General features: G+C 46.5%; 1 protein-coding gene across 3 annotated transcripts; it reads left to right on the forward strand.

Moving 5' to 3' along the window:
- Positions 1 to 298: 298 nt before the first annotated feature.
- On the forward strand, positions 299 to 5,839 carry LOC120704400 (methyl-CpG-binding domain-containing protein 2-like). 3 transcript variants are annotated; one of them, XM_039988772.1, is made up of 5 exons: positions 299 to 468; positions 3,018 to 3,585; positions 4,022 to 4,075; positions 4,218 to 4,369; positions 5,183 to 5,839. In XM_039988772.1, the coding sequence occupies exons 2-5, from the start codon at positions 3,035 to 3,037 to the stop codon at positions 5,461 to 5,463; spliced, it is 1,038 nt and encodes a 345-aa protein (XP_039844706.1). In that variant the 5' UTR covers positions 299 to 468; positions 3,018 to 3,034; the 3' UTR covers positions 5,464 to 5,839. The 3 variants fall into 3 exon arrangements, with proteins under 3 accessions (XP_039844706.1, XP_039844704.1, XP_039844705.1); XM_039988770.1 differs by having other exon boundaries at positions 303 to 462; XM_039988771.1 differs by lacking the exon at positions 299 to 468 and adding an exon at positions 1,649 to 1,955.
- The last annotated feature ends 4,928 nt before the right edge of the window (positions 5,840 to 10,767 follow it).

Here is a 10,767-nt window from a genome sequence, read left to right on the forward strand (position 1 = left end):
GGGATCAAACCGATTCGCAATCGAACGGACAACATTGCGCGTTCGCCGGATCGGACGGCCAGTGGACTAACGGGTGACGTGGCCCTATCCGTTAGCCCGCTTTTGGTCCAGGATTCGTAATATAGAGATGAGGCATGTAATTTTAGCCTAACATAGCATAGCATGCTTGGGCCGGCATAGGTCATGCTGATCCCGACACGGCCCAATTAAAACACGGCCCAATTAAATAGTAAGCCTACTAAGAGCTCACTACCATAGTCATCCCATATAAACTTCCTCAAACGCTCTATCTACACCCACCACCAAACCCTAATTTATTTTCTTCTCACCCCGCCGCCGCCTCTTGCTCTCGCCTCTCTCTCACCCTCTCCATCTCGTCTCTAGTCCATTCTCCCGCACAACCGCACACACCACCAGTCGCCTCTATGCTCTAGCCTCTTGCAGTCTCAACCTCGGATCATGGTGGGGGTAAATTTCTAGGCAAAATTTTTCTAAGAAAACCGATAAATTTAGCGGTGGTGACCGGTTTGTCAAAATTTCTTAGTAATTTTGAATCCATACCCATCCCTTTTCCTCCCCGTCCATATTTCTTTTCATTTCTATGTATTTTGATGTTCTATTTTTCATATTAAAATTGTTCGGAGATACTCCCTCCTTCCCCGTTTATAAGGCATACACGTATATGAAGATTCAAACATTCTCATCTTTGACCAATAATTTGACTATTAAATTTTTGTTTTTATAATGCAAATTTCATATGATTGGATTCATAATCAAATATAGTTTACAATGATTATAAGTTTATAATCAAAAGTGATATAATATATGATAAATAAATGGTCAAAGTGTTGTTTAGAAGACCGTGTCATGTTCCACCATGCCTTATAAATGGGGAAGGAGGGAGTAATCTAGAGTCTTTTGTGTACAATTTGAGGGATTTTTTCAATAATTTTTTGAGAAATCTGATAAACATGTATATCGGCAATCTCTATTTTTTTCTCTTACCGGTAAAGTTAACCCTGGATCATGGTTTCCTCTCGCACCATGGATGAACCTAAATCCTAATCGTGTAGCCGACTCACCACCAGCCCAGATCTGCTGCTTCCTCTAGTTGTCCTCTCCATTTGACCTCCTCGCTTTCGTGTGCCGCTGTGCTCAGGGCCCGGGGGCTTTGTTCTTCTCCTAATTTTGTGGTTTCTCTTTCTTTGCAAGTAGTTTGGGTTGTGCTACATCTGAATGCATCTAGAACTTATTTGGTTCGAGACATGTCAAAGCTTCCTGGCGCAGACAGTGAGCCGAGACGTTTCGATTTCGGTTGCCTGGGGCTCGACCCGCTGCTGGGGCGGCAAGCAATCTGCCAGGCTCCATTCAAGCAGGCCCTAGTGTGTGCGGCACCTCGTCATCCCGCCAACCAACCACCATAAAATCGATCTCAGTGGCACTGTCATCAATACAATTAAATAGATTTAGATTGGAATTTTAAAAACTGTACCAGTAGAGTGTTATGCTGATGATATTCCACTCATATTTCATAACACTTATATCTCCTCTCTCTTCATACTATTGGTACATATTAATAAATTTAATGTCCATGACACTCTTATGACACTCCTACTACTGAGATTGGCTTGGCTAATTCTTGATTCACTCTCCTCGTATTATTGGTAATATCTTTTTTTCCTTTCCTTAACAAAAGCAGGAGTAGATTATTACCAACGATCTCATTGCCTTCCAAACAAAAACACTAGTGTATGCCAGAACACACTTGCATCCCACCACTGACACATACACCCATACTGGCACAGAGCACACTGCAGAAACCGCAAAGCGGCCAGCGAGCAGGCGGCACCACCGAGTCCTCGCCGCCTCCACTTCCCCACCGCCACTGTCTGGCCCTTCCCCTCCGTCGGAGTCTCCGGAGGCCGCGCATCCTCCGCGAAATCGCCGTCACGCCGGTTCCGCCTCTCGCCCCCCACCACCTCTCCCTCCTCTGCTTTAGTTCTCCATTGTTTTTTTCTAAGTTTGATTTCCTCCGTCCACGATCGCGGCGGCCTACTGCTGGAGGGGAAGGGGACGATGTTCTTCCTAGGATGAAGTGTCGGGCGATCCCAGCTCCCCTCGCGGCGCTCGAACGATCCCCATGTTCTGTTGCGCGTGCGCGTTACTTTTTTTTCTTGCAGATTCGCTTGGTGGTTGCTATTTTTTTTTTTGGCGATTCTTGTCTCCCTTTTGAGTTGCAGGTTTGGGAGGTCGTTGCTTCTGCTCCTCTTGCGGCAAGATCGATTAGTAGCGTGAGCTTTTGGCCGTGGTGCTCTCACTTTTTTCCGATACCCCAGCAGCCTGGTCCCAGCTACAGCTGCAACTTTTTTTTGAGGAGATTTGCTAGAGTCCCTACTAGTTGGAGTGTTAGAAGCTTCTGTTTACCACAGTCCTCTAGTGTTTATTCGAGCGCTGATGTGATTTGATAGTCTTTATATATGCAGCAATGAGGGGGACCAGCATGGGCGGGTCTGGTGTCTTGATGTGGGGGGGGGGGGGGGGGGGGTTCATATTATTGTTTTGTCTTGTGGGTTACATGTGGGGCTATCTGGTGCTGCACTAATTTATTCAGTCTTTGTGGATCAAGAAACCTAATTGGTCCAAATGTTGTGCTTAACTTTGGTCAATTTTGACATTAGAGGTTCGGGACCTTAACTTTAGTGCTGGCCTTTTAGTGCTACTGAACACCTTGTTTGGGAAGTTGCATCGGTTCTGTGTTTTTGGCATTGTGCATAGTACACAACTTGTGTGCTTAGTTATGTGTATGACACATTATTAGTAGAACTGCAATGTGTTGTGTGTTTGTGTGCGTTTGCGGTGTCAATACTTCTAAATTTTAATGTTCAGATTCTTCAAAATGTTCTGGCTTCAGACCATTTATTGAATTTCTAGCAGTCCCCCAATTTCTTGTTAGGAATAATAGGGCAGAATCCTACTGAATTAATCCTATTGTTCACCTTGTGTAATCTATGCTGCAGGTAAAGACTATTCCGCCATGAGGACTTTTCAAGGTCCAAACCTTGAGAATATGGAAGTCCATACTTCCAAGTCCTGGCCTTCCAAAAAGAAGCCTTGCAAGGTACCTGAATCCATTGAAGTGCATATTATTGATGATGACAGCACCAAGGATTACTCTGTGGGAGACGCATCAAAGCAGCTTGTTCTTTACAATCCTGAGATCACACATGACAAGCAAAGTGACATAGATCATCATACCTCACTGCGCCAAAGTTCCAAGAAGCCAAGATATGGACGTGGCACGGTTCTACCTTCTATTTATACTGTACAGTGTGCTAACTGCTACAAATGGAGGATCGTTCCGACAAAAGAAAAATATGAAGAGCTGCGCGAGAGTATTTCTCAGGAGCTTTTTGTATGCACAAGGGCTAGTGAGTGGAACCGTGAATTATCATGTGATGAACCAGAAGATATACCACAAGATGGAAGTAGGGTGTGGGCGCTTGATAAGCCAAACATTGTCCAACCCCCTCCTGGCTGGGACAGGGAGGTCAGAATCAGAGGGGCTTCCACTAAATTTGCAGATGTGTATGTCACACTTCCCTACTTTCTTCAACTTGAGTGGCAGTAACACTTGTGGTTTGTCGTCATCAGCTTCTTAGCTTAACAAACTTGCTAAAGGACTAACACAATATTTATTGTTCATTGCAGTTAGCTAGTTTGCCCCCATATGCTTATCTATGAAACTTTTAACAGTTTTCTACTTAGCACTTAAGCCATAAGTAATAGTAGTCTCTTATTATATGTGAGTTTGAACAACACTAACAGTCATTTAATATTATCAATTGGCAGTGGTATCCATTGAAATCTAGTTTTATCAAACTTAGTATCTGGAAGTTTTCATTTTGATATTCCAAACATCAGTGATTAACAAATGCTTGTAGGACACGAGGGATACCTTTCAGAGCATATCACATGTATGATACTTGATCCTAACATATAGATGCATTATTCTTATTGTCAGGTACTACACTTCTCCATCTGGGAAAAAGTTGAGGTCGTTGGTTGAAATTGGGAGGTGTGTTCATCCATTGATACTTTGTTCTAACTACCGTGTATTACTTATATAACCAACTCACCTAATTGGTCCATTACTACGATTAAGAAGTATGACATGTTTTGAAATTTTCCCATGACGTGATGCATCATTATTTATCCAGGTACTTGGCAGAGAACCCACACTACATCAGGGAAGGGGTTAACTTATCTCAGTTTTCTTTTGCTATTCCTAGACCCCTGCAAGAAGACTATGTTCGAAAGCGTACACATAGAGATGCTCATGAATTACCAGAGTTTGCTGAGATTGCTCAAGGTGTGTTAACTCAGCCCAAGATCTGCTGAATTGTTGCCTATATCTGTAATTTTATTGTCTAGTTTCTTGTCATTCCCTGCTTTTATTTGATAGAGCATGACACAACTCAGGATATGATGGTAAGGAGTTTTAAACTTGACCAAATACTGCAATCACCATAAAGCCAATAGTGTTTGCTAAAACCTTGGCATGATAAAATTGTAGTGTTTCACATGTCATTCACATAAGACTTTGGTATTCAATACCACAGGGGAGCCAGAAAGAAATCAGCCATGCCGAAGGCTGGGTTCGTCCATATCTCTTCGATCCTATGTTTGAAATAGGACATTAATGGTTTTTTGGTTCTAGGCTGAGGCCTGAATCTGTCTGCACTGGGTATTCACACCTGTATGTGCTATGTTGCATAAATGCTGAATTCAGCACTGGCAACACTCATTGATTCGTACCCTTCATTGTAAATATCTCTCTGCATATTGGAGGGAGTCCATTGCACATAAAGCTGCCAATAGGTTCCTCACTAAAGTTTAGCTGGGGACAGCTGATCTTGTTAGCTGCCTTGTTCGATGGATTATAAACATCCAGTCAAATGATTATGATATATATTGTAGTTTTCAATTAGCTATTTTGGCTTAATATCTAAAATTTTGTTTACTATTTTTCTAAAAAAAATCTGTTTACTATTATTTATTTGTTGTATATCTTTTCTTTTCCTAGTTAACATCATTGCTATTTTCCCACTGTACCTAGCTGTTCTTGGGGCATACTGTATGATGTTTTCTGATGTAACTGTTTATATCGCTGTTTCTTGTGCAGTTGATCCACTGTGCTGGGCAGCACCTCCTATTCGCAGAGAACTGCTCGCTGGACCTGGCTCTTCAACTTCATATCCTGCTTACATCAGCCAGCCTGAGATTGCAGATCATGTCGACCTTCACCAGTCTGAGGTGTCTGAACCGCCACCTCAGTACCCCAAGAAGAGAATGGGGAAGCAAGTGTCCTCAAGGAAATGCCAAAGCAATTTGCCAGCAACGAGCTGTCCATTCGAAGAGCAATCTGGTGGGCACTTCATCGACATTGACCATGTGCCACTGTGAACTCCAGATCCAGTAGCCTCCTTGCTGTGGGTCTGCTCTTTTGGTACCATTTTACTGCACCTGTTCGGAAAGGGGCACTAGTGTAAGCATCAAGTTTTGGTAATGTAGATATGGTAGCCATGGCCGTAATGTCCACCAAAGTAGGTAGCTGCTAGCTGGTATCAGAGACCTTACAGAATGGTTGGTGTATGCATTTTCATGCTAAATCGGTCTTGTAGGGCTACTGGTACCAATGTAACTTGGAGGCTTGGAGCAGACCAGTTGGAGCTCCCAAAGCTTCTGGGTGATCTGATTTCTGTTCTGAATGTACCGCATATGGGTTGCCGAAGCTTCTAAAATTTCTGGTTGCTGTTCTACAATGCTCCAATTACAGTTAGTGGTGCCAAAAGAAACCGTGACCATTGGGTCTGGGTGAACCATATGCCTGAGTTCTGGGGTCAGAAATACGTGTGACAATGACTTACATTACCACACTCTGATGATATTTCCGTTTACTGCTGTAAGAGATAACAGAAACAAATGTCTAGATTTGAGAAAAATGAAAAAAAAATGTCACTCTTCACCAAGATACTACTAAATGACATACTAAATATAATAATTATATTCAGTAATCAGTACACACTACTGGATCATGTGGCAGGGGTAGCAAATACACTGGGCCGAACCCATCGGCTCGCTTCTGTAACGATGGACGCTGGGATGACCATCTCAACGGACCCATCATCCAAATCATAAGCATACACATTGGTGATGGACTTCAGCCACGGTCCCTGCCCCAACGTCCGAGCACCATAGCCCTCCGCCGTCGAGCCGCCGCCGCCGCATTGCTTCGGGCCACCGAACGTGTAGACCCTCCTCTTCCCGGCGTGCCTCGCCCGGTACGACTGGCCCTCGTGGAGGAACCAGCTGGTGTCGTCCAGCTCCCGGCGTTCCAGCGGCGACCACTCCAGCGCCTCCATGTCCAGCTTGAAGAACCTGAAGGCGTTCTCCATGGCGCGCGGGCGCGACACCAGCAGCACCTCCCCGTCCGCCGCGACGAGGGAGCGGGCGTACTGCCAGAACCCGCTGTCCGAGCGCACCACCGGCGTCCTCCTCCTCCAGGTCATCTCGGCGACGTCGAAGACCAGGATGTCCCCGTTGGTGTCCAGGCAGACCGCCTGCGTCCCCACCAGGGCCACGTCGACGATGGAAGCCGGCTCGAGTAACTGCCGCTGCCGATGCCGCTGCGCTGCTCTCGACGTGCCGCAGGGTGGAGGATCTGCATCAGCGCCGCCGTGCTCGAAGACGCTCCAGTACTCGTCTCCGGGGCAGGCGACGTGGATGGTCGGGACGAAGGTGGTCATGGTCTCGACGCGCGCCACGACTAGAGGTGTTCCATGGGAGTTGACGTAGAACACGAAGAGCCCGTTGCTGGAGGAGGAGCGGAACGCCGGCAGGTCGAGCCGTCTGCCGGTGCTCTGGTGGACGAGGAAGACTGCCTGCTCCTTGAAGTCCGGCGGCCTGTGCTGGACCATGAGGAGCCACCCGCCGTTCTCGAAGGCGCAGGTAGCGTTTGGGATCACGGAGCTGCTTATTCCGCGGACCTTTCGGGTTGTCACATCGAACAGGAGCCTCTTGTTGGATCTGCGCTCCACGCAAACAAAGCCATGGGCAGGTTCGCCTGTTCAGAACTGCCGCTCTCGTTCATGCCATTGGGTTCCGTCATGGTCATGCCTCAGCTTGGCTTGCTCACGGATGACGGATACCTGGTAGGAACAAAGAGCAAAGATTAGCCCGTCAGAAAGTTGTTTATTATGATAAGAGAGATTTAGTAGGCACAGCCTAATCGTGGATCGGATTGGTAGTTCTACTTCTATTCCAAGTCCAACCAGGAGAAGGTAACTAAAACAATCCCACTCGTAACACGCGATGAATTAAACTACTGGCACTGCTGCCACTAACAACCCGCCGTTAATTATCACTGGCTGCATCTACTGAAAACGACAGTCTGAGGTTGATCAGTCTGGGTTCAGGTTTTGATATGCCTGCGCATTTTTCAGGTGCGTGAGGGGTGTAAAACAAAACGAACTTTAGCATCATTCGCTTCCAACAACTGCGACGATTTCGACTCGACTTTGATGAGAGAAAAAAAAAAGCTCACGAAGAATTGAGGGAGGAATTGTGTGGCTAGTCGTCGTCATCATCATCATCATGACACGAATCCGCTACCGTGTAAGCGACGGAGAGAAAGGGAGTTTTGGACTCGATCGAGGATCGACAGACGATCTCCCGGGGGGACGGGATCCACAGACTTGTTAAGAAAATTAGAAGAGGAGCATCCACCATCCGGACAAGTTAGGGTTGCTTACCAATGATGAAGGAGTCGATCCAATCCCGGATGGATCTCCACCCGGCGCCAACCCAATGCCGGAATCGCGCCAATGGGATCGGAGGGGAGAGGCAGCGGCGGCGGCGGCGGCGGCGGCGGTTACGAGTAGCTAGGAAGCAGCTGCGCGCTCCGGAAGGACAAGCAGGTTCTTGCCCACGAGGGGCCGGACTGCCGGAGTAGACGTGGCCGAATCAACCCGAGTATAATGTGTCAGCAAGCGAAATAGCGCAGTATGTCAGCCAAATCTGATGCGAAGGAGAGAGAAACACAGAGAGAGTCAGACCATCTCAACCTATAGTGTTTGTTTATAGATGATGTCTAAAAAAGAGTAAAAACTACTTATATAGACACTATCTCCCAATGTATAGTTTGATGAATGAAAAAAAATCTCATCTAATCCTCTCACTTCTCTCTCATTACCTCATCCTATTAGAGCAAGGCTAATAATTTAGCTCGCTGCTGGCTGCAAGAATCTTTACAACTCATCTGTCAGCCCACCCAATTGTATAGTGATTTAACTTTCCACCATTAATACATGGTCCATTCGTCAATCTCATAAAAAATTTTGATTCTTGTGTCAAAGCTGGTTATAAACTTACAACCCACTTCTTCTCTCTCTTCTCCACCTCAATATCCAGCCTGCTTATAGCCTACTCCCTCATTCACTTTTGATAGCTATATTTCGAAAACTCAAAAGTTCAAAAGTGATAGCTATATTTGCTATTGGCATGAGTTATGGCAATAAATAACACTAGTAACGAGGAGTTCCCAGTTAAAATATTGGAGGACCAACAAAAAAATTTATGTTGCATTTATAAGATTGATAAGCACACTTAATGCCCTTAGTCATTGTTCTATAGAAAATATATCTATCAAAACTGAATGGAGGAAGTACTATAATACTTGCTCTCACTTTTCTTCCTTTCTTGATTTTTATGTAGACATGGTGTCTTGCATAAAAAATTATGTCTATTTTTTCTCTCATTAATTCGCTTGCCATGTCACCAAATTGAAAGGTGAGTTGTATTCGGCGAAGGAATCACTACTACTTGATTTCTCTAAAAAATTGAAGTCTTTCAGCACTGAGCGCCGCTCCTCCGTGGCCGCCCGCGCCGCTCTCCTTCCCTGGCCGCCCTGCATTTCTCCCCCAGCCACCCCCCGCGCAGCTCCCTCCGTCGGCCACCGCCCGTGCAGCTCCCTCCATCGACCGGCCGGCCGCCCCCCGTCCCTGCTCCCACACCCGCCGACGCACCACCACGAGGACAAGCTCGCCTCCGGTGCTAGCGCTGAGCAGGAGCACAGGAGAACCGCTCGGGCGCGGGGCTCGACGCCCACGCGGCCAGCGGAGCACCTCCAGGGCCAGAACACCGGCGGCCGCCTCGGCGCGTCGAGGGCCGGCAGAGCACCTGCGTCGGCACGGTGGCACGACGGCACGCCATGCTTCGGGCCGGCCCGACGGCCCCACGGGCCGTGCCTGGGCCGACGGCCAGGCACGAGCACGGCGGCGGCACCGACACGGCTAGCACGGCGGCGGCACGATGAGCACCGGCATGGCACGGCACGGCGTGCTGCCGAGCCGGGCCGGCACGGCCCGATGGCCATGTATAGAGTAGCCAAAGACTGTTCGATGATGTTCTAAGACAGTCATGAGCTCGAGAGTCTCATCTTGAGTGAGTTTATCATTTATGATCACAGGAGACTTTGGATCGTTATCTAAGAAAGTATATCTAAGACCGGGAGGTAGAGGTTTAAGCTCTATGGGAGGTCTAAAAGGTTCTTCGAATTCATGTAAGGGTTCAGATTCAATGGGATTTTCTTCTTCTTCCTCAATGTAAAACTCGACATCTTCTTCAAGATTGGGTGAGAAGTGATGTTCTAGAGATACTTCTTTAACCTCTTCCATAGGGTCTGGTTCTGGACTCGGTTCGATCTTAGCATTTGTTGAATGAGTGATGGACAAGGGTAGTTTAAAGTCTTTGCCTAAGCTAATGTTTAGATTCCCTCTTTGTCCTTCTATGAGAAGCCTTTCAATGAGTTGTCCTATTAGCATGTCAAACTCAATGATATCAAAGATATGAAAGCTTAAGCGCACCTTGGTGTCTCTAACTTGGATTGGTAGGACATAAAAAATTCCTGAGCTTTGAATAATTTGTCCTGAAGGGCTTTTTGTCAACTTTGTTGTGGGGCTTAATGACATATGTTTGAGAAATTCATGAGCAAATGATAATGTCATGATATTAACACCCACGACTGGATTATAAAGGGCGTTAAAATAGTCTTTATGAATGGGAAAATTCGATTCATGCCACCACAACTCCGTGAAATTGGGTGTCATGTTGAAAATCATGCCACTCAATGGCATGATTTTCAACATGAGATCCAATTTCAAGAAATTGGAGTGGCATGGATCCAACTGACCCTTTATGAATTTGGATCACTTCAGAGGAAAGCTCTGATTCTTCTAACCATACACTACTTATGATAGAAACAAGCTCTTTTGTAGTCCTATTAAGGAAAGCTTCGTCAGAAAGGAGAGGAAAGCGGAGACTCAACCAATCGTGAGGAGGCGGCCATGGGCAGGGGAGGTTCAGAGGCAGTGCTCATAGATCCAAATCTGGATTTGTTGTCAGTCTTATTTGGTCTAATTTCTCTGGATCTGTTGCCGTCGGTGAGTCCCCCCCCCTTAATTCTTATCATTTTCATTAAAAAAATACCTCCAATCCAAGTTATCTGCAACATATTCTTCTCAACAGAACAACATATGCGGCTCTTTCGGCAGGACGGGCTGGGCTGAATCGGCTGGGCTGAACCAGCCAGCCAGCCTACCAGCACCCACCCGCCTCCCAGCGATTCCCAGTCGCACCCACCTTAGGAGTGATGCGGAATGGCTTCGATGATTTTTTTTTGTTAGAATTGGATGGAAAACCGGCTGACCC

This window comes from Panicum virgatum, chromosome 4K (genome assembly GCF_016808335.1).
Source record: "Panicum virgatum strain AP13 chromosome 4K, P.virgatum_v5, whole genome shotgun sequence".
Classification (NCBI taxonomy): Eukaryota; Viridiplantae; Streptophyta; class Magnoliopsida; order Poales; family Poaceae; genus Panicum; species Panicum virgatum.